At 32.3% G+C, this 11,049-nt stretch overlaps 1 protein-coding gene across 2 annotated transcripts in view; it reads left to right on the forward strand.

Annotated features, from left to right (window-relative positions):
• Positions 1–4,560, forward strand: part of LOC117182588 (epidermal retinol dehydrogenase 2-like) — a 25,561-nt gene extending 21,001 nt beyond the window's left edge. The window contains exons 5-8 of one of the 2 annotated variants that reach the window (XM_033375681.1): positions 1,666–1,795; positions 1,869–1,986; positions 2,073–2,198; positions 4,472–4,560. In XM_033375681.1, coding sequence (XP_033231572.1) covers positions 1,666–1,795; positions 1,869–1,986; positions 2,073–2,198; positions 4,472–4,529 — 432 coding nt within the window. In that variant the 3' untranslated portion in view covers positions 4,530–4,560. The remainder of the gene's footprint in view (positions 1–1,665; positions 1,796–1,868; positions 1,987–2,072; positions 2,199–4,471) is intronic. The other variant, XM_033375679.1, reaches the window with a different exon arrangement.
• Positions 4,561–11,049: the final 6,489 nt, after the last annotated feature.

An 11,049-nucleotide genomic window follows, 5' to 3' on the forward strand; every position in this document is an offset into this window, starting at 1 on the left:
TTTTTTTTACATTTTTTAATTTTTTTTTATGGAGAATTTTTTTCATTTCAGATTTCAATCCGTTGAAATCATTTTGATCCTGCTGTTTCAGAATGTAATTTTAGAAACAATGTAAGCAGCAATACATGTTGCAATCAATGCAAAATCTAGTAGTCCTCTGGCGACATTGTTCATTATTATGCTCTTATTCGTGATTCGTATCTGTGAGTTTCGAAATCACCTAGTTTTGATCGCGAAAAATATTTCCTGCTGATTTCTTTACAGAAATTTCCAGAGCAAACTTTTTGTTCGTTACTCCATGAAAAAACGTGATTTGGTTCCAATTGTTTTTGAGATGCTGTGTAGTTATGGAAAACAGATCTATATGATGCATTCGGCCTGGGAAATTCCGATCCCGAATTCTCGTCATCTGATGAATCATCTCCATCAGAGCCAGAGTAATCTGGATTAGGTATGATGAGACGTTCATCATTTTCATCGGAATCCCATTCCGATTTGGAGTTTGTTACAATTTTTGAGGCTTTACGCTTTGGATGACAATGCGGTGAAGGTGTGGTTTGATGTCAGAGTGCATTAAAGGTTACGGAGTCGTTGGAAATTTTTTATTTGAAAAACTATGCGCTATTCGGAAAATTTGTCAAGAATAAAAAATTCTTGTAATCAGCCGAAAAATCGATCTTTGAACCATGGATTCTCAAAGTTTAGACATTTATTCCACCGGTTAGTGAGATTCCAGGTTAATTACAGACTCGAAAAGCTTTGGAAAATGGTTCACAAAAAAAAATAGGCACGAAAAATCACGTTTTTTTTGTTTAAACTGCATTTTGGGATAATAAATAATTTTTTTGAGGAATTTCATTGGCACCGTCGGAAAGAGGAGATCTTAAGCAATAAAAATATATGTGGCTGAATTTTTTCTAGTGTCGAATAGTCTTAGTATTGGCCGTTGAAAAGCAGTGTGTCGGTAGTGGCGTTTTGGCCGTTTAAGAGTTAAAGAGATCTTCAAGTGTATTTACGGATTCAGTGAAATTAAAAGCGATTTTAAAGATAAGGAAACTCATAATTTTTTCTGTGTAAGCTTTATTTTTTTTAAATCGCTATTTTTGTGTACTTCTGTACAACATTATGCGGGTTTTAAATAAATCATTCCTTTGTAGTTTCTGTACATTTTACATTAATTATTTTAATATTTTTTTATTATTTCCTCCAATGATGATTATACTGTAATCATTTTCTATAGAATAATTTTCTATAATGAACTTCCTATAATTGAGAAGAAATGATAGTAAACTCATTATAAGCCTATCTTATGCGGAAAAGTTGTGCAAAGTAGGAAATATTATGTATAACTTTTCTGTCTGTGATACTAATTTTTCGATAGTATTTTTTCGTGAGGGTCATGCAATCTCTATAAAACTTATGAAAATATATTTATAATCTATAAAATCCATGAGATCTTTAGAAATCTCATGCAACATTTTCCAGTGAGCTTAGGAAGACTTTTATCACCGACATTATTATTATTATTATCATTATCTAATTATTAGGGTCTAAAAAAATGGTCAATTTAAAAATTAATATACAGCAAACTTTAAAAAATGTAATCATGCTCTATGTAGTAGTTTATTCTTTAAATAATTTATTAAAAAATCTTTTTTAACGCAGACAATTGAGTCGTGTCTACCAAGCATGTTGCAAAATGGAAAAGGTCACATTGTTTCAATTTGTAGCATGTGTGGACTTTATGGTGTTACAAATAAAGTTCCTTATTGCGCCTCCAAATTTGCGGTTAGAGGTACTTGACAATTATTTTACATTTTATAATAATTTAGTTAAAAACAAATTAAAACCTAATAAATTCCTAAAAGGATTGATGGATGGACTTAAAGAGGAGATAAAAATGGATCGAAAAAAACCTAAAATTTACTTTACTACCATTTATCCTTTTTATGTCGACACTGGTTTAGCTAAGGATCCTAAATATAGGTGAAAGAATGATTGTCATACAATATTTAAAACTTCCTTCATTTAATATAAATATCTAATGTAAATTCATTCATTATGAAATTTAGATTTCCCTATCTTTTTGGTGCTGTTCCTCCAACATATGCAGCACACGAAATAATCAAAGCGATTCGAAGAAATTATAGCGAATATTCCATTCCCAGATGCCTTCTCTTTTTAGACTCGATAAACAGGTGTGCATTTAACTTTTTATAAATGATTTATTTTAGTAATTTTAAGGTAAATGTGCCAGTCTTCGTCAATGCATAGGTTGTCGGCAGATGGGCAGTATTTTACATATAATAAGCTGTTGTGTTCTTCGTTTTCAGCAAAAATATTTTTTCTTAAACGCTATTGCCGATCACTCACACGTCGAAGTGCCGACAACTGAGGCAGCCAGATTTCTGACTTGCCGATAACTGGCACACTTACCTTATGCCTTAACATTTTTCAATATAGTAAAGCATTTGTTGTTTAACTAAAGTGTGCACACCCGGGCAGCCACTAAAGTGCATTAAAAATTAAATTTTTGCTTGGGGCTTTTGAATCATCGTTATTTAGCTTAATTCTAAGTAAATCGTATATTCAGAACTTATTTCGGAATTTTTCTTGCAAAAATAATTTACTTCAAATTTTGCATACGTCGCGGACACATCTAGAATTCTACAGGGTACCCTGTTACCCACCATATAAAAATTCAATTTAAAGTGGATTCTTAATTTCTCATACAGTTATTTGATTCATTTGCTTGAAATGTGCTTATTAATAATATAATTAATAATAACTTAATTAATTATTAATTCATTTTTCTTACATTCTGTGTGAGGCAACTCGACATACAATACTGTGCGTTGGGTTGCAGCGTAACTGTTCTGTTCGCGATGTCCGCTATTTTGTAGGTGTTTTGTCAAATAAAACGACGGTATAAAGTATATACACCGTTAAGGGCATGTGATACAGTTTCCCCGGCTTATTTTCCACAAAAATGAAAGTTTTTAAAAACTGAATTTGGAGATGCTATAAAATATCATAAGGGACGTCCCCGGACTCTTTTTTGAGGGATAATAATAAAAGATTTATTGTGCTAAATAAAAATTTTATGCATATGCATTATTTTGAGGTTACGTCGTTTTTCATCTCTGCCTTTCCAATAATATGGAAATTATTTATAAAATAAACTTTTTTGATTGCCTGCAAACAAGGTTAGTTCCGGGAGATTAGTTACTAGTTTATTTGTAAGTCCAAATTTTTTGGCCAAAAATATTGTGTAGTTTGGAAGTAACGCTCGGATGCATTGTAACACACATAACCTCGAAATATACACGCACGTTGTTAGCAATATCAAAAATTTTTTGATAAAAAAACACAAAAAAAGTGTGTGGGAACGTCTGTTAGCATGTTCGCTATCATTTCCCAGATTATGAAGGCAAAATAATTCTTATCCTAGGAATAAAGCCGGGGGAATCTAACACTGAAAAAATCGATACTATTTCCTAAGCGCTATGCAAATTAATCACATTTTGCTAAATTAAAACTTTTTTTAATTAACCTACAAACAAAATGTGTGGTGACGTCCGTTAGCATGTTCGCTATTATTTCCCAAATTTTTAAGACAAATATTTATTATTCTAGAAAAAAAGCCGGGGGAACCTAAAACTGGTAAAATCGACAATGTTCTATGTATCACATGTAGGCGTGACTCACTCGGTGGGGAAAGGAGTAATGTGTGGAAGGGATAGAGAATATTCAGATTGATCCAGAATTCTCGTGTGATTTATGTAAATAACACGTTCGTTCCGCAACACTGCTCCAATCCAGGTTGCTGATCAATCTCTCTAGCAATCACCCCAAGTGAAGATCCTCACAAAGTCGTTATGTCAGGTTCCTCACTTGGGTCCATTAGTGGCCAAGGTCTTTTGTTTCAGGCGTCATTCACTCTACTGACACTCTTTTTATTAACTATTTGCCAACATACTTTCCTGTCCTGGCATACTTCTCTAGCTTCTTTTATGTCCATGCATTTTTTCATGCAGGCTCTCATGTTTCTGTGACTTCTTATGTCTCTTCTAACTAGGGTCTCCTTCACACATTCTAACCATTCTTTAAGCGGTCTACCTCTGGGCACGCTGCCATTTACTTTACATTTATACAATTGGATTGTTAGTCGTTCATTTGGCATTCTCTCAACATGCCCGAGCCATCTTAACCGATTTCTTTCCGATGTGTCTACTAGCTTCTCTTCTGCACCACATTCTCTTAGAATTATCTCGTTACTTAGAAAGTAATTAACGACAACGAAACGATTTCAAATTGCAAAATTAATTTAAAATTTTAAAAAGGGAGGTAAGTAGCTGGGTACCCCAGATGTGTAACAACATGGATAAAATTGGGTGTGCAGACAAGCACTGAAAAAATGATCTTCGTTTAATAATCGTATGTAAGTGTTAATTATTTAAAAATTTTACAGAGTCGTGCCCCTTTCTGTAAAAACTTTAATTCTGGATTTTCTCGCGAATAATCGATGAAAAACACATGTACAAATCGAAGCAGTTATACAACTTGTAATTATTGAATGATAATAAAACTTTAAGTAATTCTATTATTTTTAATCTAATTGTTGCAAAAAAGTATATTCATTTTTAATTAAATAAAAAAAGGTGACATTTAAATTGCACTACGAGAAAAGACCTACCAAATTTTCGATACGAATACCCGGTTTTTTTCAGCGTGACCTAGAAAAAGGGCTATTTGTACTAAAATTTCAGTATGAATAGCCAGAATTTTTCGGTACGAGTAGACACCGCCTATGAAAAAAGGACTTCCCTTCCAGGAGATTCACACATCCAAGATTTTTATTATACATCTTTAATTTTACGAGTTCTAACGTTTGAAAACAAAAACAGTAAAAATTAAAGAATCTATTTACAGGTGCGTTTTATTTTTTTCGTGACCCCATATAAATAGATACAAAGGCTAAATAAAAACTTTGAAAAGAAAATACGGTTTTTTATCTGTGTCGTAAAATAAAGATTTTTCAAGGAGAAGAATTTATATACTTATGATTTATACTTATTCATACTTATTTTATACGTATTTATGTATTTATTTTCATCATAATCATGCTTTGAAAATGCCGGTGAGGAAATTTTACTTTATGTCGTTATTCATTTACCATTTTGTACAAGAAAAAGTCAATTATAGAAGATGAGTTGCTTTATTCTATTAGATTTATTTACTTTTGCAAATCTGAAATCTCATCCAAGAAATTTTACAGACAGTTTGTTACATAAATTGGTATGATTATAACGGAAATGAGGACCTTTCTCCGGTTGAAAACTTCCTGCATAGAAAGTAAATTTTTCTATTCCAAAAATAATTTTCATTGCGATTGTTACCTCTAAGATAATTCCGGTATCTTGATTAATCTGAAAACTTCAATGAATCATTCATATTATTAATAAATAATGCATTTTAACAGTATTATTCATGTATAGTGTAATAATAAAAACTGAGGGATATGTTTGTTATTGTTGTCTAAAAAAATGGTTTTCAGAAAAAAATAAGAATCAAGCGCGTTGAAGAAAGTATTTTCTTTTATCACTAATGCCGCACGAAAATACATGAACATAATTGCTCTAATTAGCTGTAATGGAGAAAATCCGTTTGACCTTAGCACAATGGTGTCCCTGAGTTCACATTCACGGTAACAGGAGAGAAAACTGATAGCGATTATTATTATAGGTGATAAAAGGTAAGAGTGACTGACTTTACTGGCTATTTTAATTTCAACATGAGTCCCTCATGATACCTTATTATTTTAATGTTTACATTAATCTTACCTTTAAACTTTTCATATATTTAATATTTAAAGTGTGAAACACACCTTGTGTCATTTTAATTATACATATATTACGAGTAGCCAAATTTATTAAAATATTTGTTTGCACATTCCTAAATTCGTCGAGAATCTCGACATTCAATGATTTCAGTTAAAAATTTTAAAGCGTAAAAACGAAATATTTTCCAATTACAATTTTCAAAAATAGATAATTTAAAATACAGAAGGATGCAAATTGTATTATTTCCAATTAGAAATATTCAAAAGCGAATAATTCAAAATTAAACATCTTTTGATTTTAATCAATTTAAATTCAGAACAATTCAAATTTGACATTTTGAAATTGAAGACTAGATTGAATATTTCAAAATGATAGCTTCTGAAATGGGAGCGTTCACCTATGATGTCACGCCTTATTTCAGGCTTTTTACGCCCCCCCCCCCCCCCCCCCCCCTTCCCCGTGCCACCCTCAGTCACGAGTAAATGAGACCCCACCTATTATATTACGTCACGTTCTTTCGACCCCCCCCTCCTTTCACATTTTTTAAAATAATTATAAAATACTTTTCGAATTCTTCTCAAATAGGAGAATCAAACTTTACATGAACATAATTAAAAATATAAGCCTGATTATTAACACTTTTTTATTCTTCTCACACTGTGAGAACTCATTTAGTCGTTTGTACTATAATTTGAAAAAATTCATGAGAATGAGGAAAACTGTTGTGAACCAGTTGCAGTTGAGAAATTTAAAAAATAATAAAAATTGTTGCTTAAAAGTACAAAAATGTGCAACTATATTATCTTCAGTTCTAATACAGATATTAAAGCGATTGAAACTGCAAACTGTAATGCGTAGGCTCTGTATTTATTTTCAATCGCCCGTAAGGATGTCTTAGTCTTATTTTTTGTGAAAATCGCGATATTTTTAGACATTTTTTTTGTTGGAAAACTAGTGACAGAAAGCAGGGAAGGGGGCGTTTTTTTATTGCCGACCGCTGGTCCCTTTTTTTGTCCTGTGGTCAGGTGCCACCCAATCATTCAGAACTAGAGGCCGAAGAATAGCACTAGCGGTCGGCAGTAAAACAAAAAAAGCCCCCCCCCCCCCCCCCCCCCCCCCCGATTTCTATCACTTGTTTTTCAACAAAAAAATGTCTAAAAATATTGCAATTTTCACAAAAAATAAGACTAACACATCCTTACGGGAGATTGAAAATAAATACAGAGCCTATGCATTACAATTTGCAGTTTGAATCGCTTTAATATCTGTATTAGAACTGAAGATAATATAGTTACACATTTTTGTACTTTTAAGGAACAATTTTTATTATTTTTTAAATTTCTCAACTGCAACTGGTTCACAACAGATTCCCTTATACTCATGAATTTTCTCAAATTTTTTCCATCGTCCCTTGTATAAGAAATAATGCTCTAAACTTGACTGTTCTTAAATATGCCCCAAAGTCCTTACTTTTTTTTTACATTTTTCAGTCTGCTAAGCACAAAAATTTGTTTACATAAATGGCTTCAAGCTCATTAACGTCTGTGTCTGTATTGTGTTTTAACAAGTGAGTTTTCTCGAAAATGATCTTTGCAACTATAGAAGACGTTATGAAAAGTTGGAAATTCGAAGATTACATCGAATTGTTCCATGGTAAGTACACTGAGAAACCTTTTGCTGCAATATTTGCTAAAAATCAGACTAGATTTTACTATTTTCAGTTTGCAATGGAGGGACATAGCGGAACTTTTGTAATGTTTACTACACCGAGTAGTAACTAGCAACTACATGCCGAACTACAAAATTCATTGGAAAAAAATTAAAAAATGTTACATTTATTTCTACAGAAGATAGCAATATTTGCAAAGGATTATAGTAACGTCGAGAGAGACCAGCGCACTGATATACTAAGCGACTTAGTAAAAATTGGTGCAGTCAGATTATCAGACGAAAAAAAAAATCCCAACATGCGTCGTGTCGCGTTGAAGGTCACGATACGTATCCTTTACACGAGCATACGACGTAAATGCAGACTTGTTTATTATGGGATGTTGATCTTTTTCGCACTTTTATATTTATTTCAATTGCAATTGCACAGTACACACGATTATATTTAGTTTATACATTATTATATACATGCAGGAATAATATTATATTATAAGCTGAAACAGAAAAATGTGATTAGAACAAAGCTGGTGGGAATCGAACACACGGGTCTCCAGCGCGACATTACGGCGATTTTCCATTCGGCTAAACTAGATAATGAAATCCAGAAATTTATCGCTCTTATCAAGTAAAGGCTAGCAGTCAAATTGACTTCCATTAAATTATTTATTAATTGTTCACAGTGATGGCATTTTTAAAACGCTAAGCACTATATCTTAACGTAATGAAATATCCTAATATCGAGGTTTAAAAATGATTTTTTGCTCTCTCTGGAAAATTTGTTTTTCAATTACAACTTTTTGAATTATCCTAATTTATTAAAATAAGTATCTTTGCATCAACCCAAATCGAGTGATTGATAAATTTAAGGAATTTCAGTAGAGCGTTGGTCGCCTGACATCGTTTACGCTCGGCCGCACTCGGTCCAAAACTAGGCTCGCTTACTTGAGTCACTTACTAATATTCGTGAGCGAACTTCCGAATTTCTCTTACTCCATAATACAAAAAATAGAAAGTGTCGTAGTATAATTCATATTTCTACAGATAATAGCAATTCCTCTTACAAATTTAGTCTTTTATCTTATTTTAGGTACTTATTACTTCTACTCTTTTTATATAATTTAATTATGTCTCTACTAATTTATCCTATCCAGGATTTTACTATAAAAAATACTAAGACTTCGTATTATCAGTAGGAAAATTTCATATAAAAATAGCATAGCTTACAATTATTGTATTAAAATATATGAATTATCGCCTTGGTCCCTCGATTGTAACCTAACTTAGTAATTTTTCCAGTACAAAGTTTCCCAGTGTACCATTTGATTCCTTACATATTCAGTGTTGCATGATTTGGAGCAATTGCAGAATAGGGGCGCATGTTATCCCAAAATCATGAAAATGTCTGGCCCTTTATCACATCTCAGTGTCACGAGATTTGAATCGAAACATAGGGAGCTGAAAGCAATAGCGTCAGCAACAACTTCAAGGGTCAACATTTGCCATACTGTTGCTCTTTAAGAAAAGTTGAGGTTATGCCATCGACTATCATACAAGGTCGGTTTCTCGCGCAAGTTTGACTATGGTATTGGAGAGAGATTCGACTGCTTGCCTCAAAGTGACCTATACATTTCGGATTTTGGGAATCTATTCCAAAAACTTTCTCAAGTTCTTGCTTGGGTGTCCAGTGGGTTGAAATCTATGGCATTAACTACAGAATTGGTTCTTTCGTGATTCTGGGTATAAACCCTGATAGCTTCCATAAATTTGGGCAGAGATTAAAAATTTTTGTAAATGAGGACGAGTGAATTTGTTTTATATGCGAGAATATGATTGTTGATTGCTTTGAAGAGTTTGCATGCGTATGCAGTTACTAGCAGCGGAGAATTCACATGTCATTTGTATGAAGACTTGTTAATTCTGTTCTTAGTAATACATTAATGCTCAAATGATGGGACTGAATTCATCACACTGAGACATGCCGTGTAATATAGTGAAAATGTTAAATATTAGATTAATGAATAATAAATGTACATTTTAATTTACGTGAATATGAATTAAAGTATCTTATAATAAAACAATATTTGAAAATTTCATCATGTTATTTTTTCTAGAAACCTGTGCTTATTATTCACCACTTCTTTTACTAGTGAGATTCATTGACCGTGTGGTAGGAGCTACTAAGCAGTACGCTGGATTAATAAGACCTACGAAACAGAATTAGTATAAATGACATAGCGTGCAGTGGAACCTACTAAACAGGACTACTATCGTCGAGAAAACTATAGGCATCTGCCTTTAAAGCTTAATAACTCAGTAAAAAAAAATTCTAGCGCAACAAAAAAACAGTCATATAAAAGCTGAAAGTATTCTACGTAAATGAGCTTCAAGACGTTTATGTAACAAGATTTTTGTGCTTAGTAGACTGAAAAATGTAAAAAAAGTCAACATTTTTGGGTACATTTAAGAACAGTAAAGTTTAAAGCATTATTTCTTATACAAGGGGCAATGGGAAAATTTTGAAAAAAATCATGAGTATGAGGAAAACTGTTGTGAATCAGTTGCAGTTGAGAAACTGAAAAAATAATAAAAATTGTTGCTTAAAAGTACAAAAATGTGCGACTATATTATCTTTAGTTTTAATACAGATATTAACCCTTAAACGGCCAAAACGCCACTACCGGTACACTGCTTTTCAACGGCCAATAACTAAGACTATTCGACACTAGAAAAAATTCAGACAAATATATTTTTATTGCTTAAGATCTCCTCTTTCCGACGGTGCCAATGAATTTCCTCAAAAAATTTACTTATTATCCCAAAATGCAGTTTAAACAAAAAAAAAACGTGATTTTTCTTGCCTATTTTTTTTTGTGAACCATTTTCCAAAGCTTTTCGAGTCTGTAATTAACCTGGAATCTCACTAACGGGTGGAATAAATGTCTAAACTTTGAGAATCCATGGTTCAAAGATCGATTTTTCGTTTTAGTATTTTCAAAATGGCGTCTTAATGGCAAAATTTTTGTGAAAACATTCATGCATTTTTTTACAGTAAACGATGCACTTTTCGGAAAAATCATCGAGAATAAAAAGTTCTTGTAATCAGCCAAGGAATACGCCTGAATTTTTTCGAAGCGTTTTGAGCAAAATTTTGGATTTTGCATATGAACAATTTTTGCAAAATTCAAAATTTTGCTCAAAACGCTCCGAAAAAATTCAGACGTATTTCTCGGCTGATTACAAGAACTTTTTATTTTTGACAAATTTTCCGAAAAGCGCATAGTTTTTCAATAAAAATTTTTCATAGTTCTAAGCATCGTGTAAGAGTAAAATGATTCACGAATATCTATCGTCCGTCTGCCGCAAACAAAGTTGACGTTGCCCAACTATCACCAACGTGGTGATCGACGAATATCGATAGTCTCTTTTTTTTTAAAGGGATTTTATATATTTTTTTTACATTTTTTAATTTTTTTTTATGGAGAATTTTTTTCACTTCAGATTTCAATCCGTTGAAATCATTTTGATCCTGCTGTTTCAG

Source organism: Belonocnema kinseyi, chromosome 2, assembly GCF_010883055.1.
Source record: "Belonocnema kinseyi isolate 2016_QV_RU_SX_M_011 chromosome 2, B_treatae_v1, whole genome shotgun sequence".
Classification (NCBI taxonomy): domain Eukaryota; kingdom Metazoa; phylum Arthropoda; class Insecta; order Hymenoptera; family Cynipidae; genus Belonocnema; species Belonocnema kinseyi.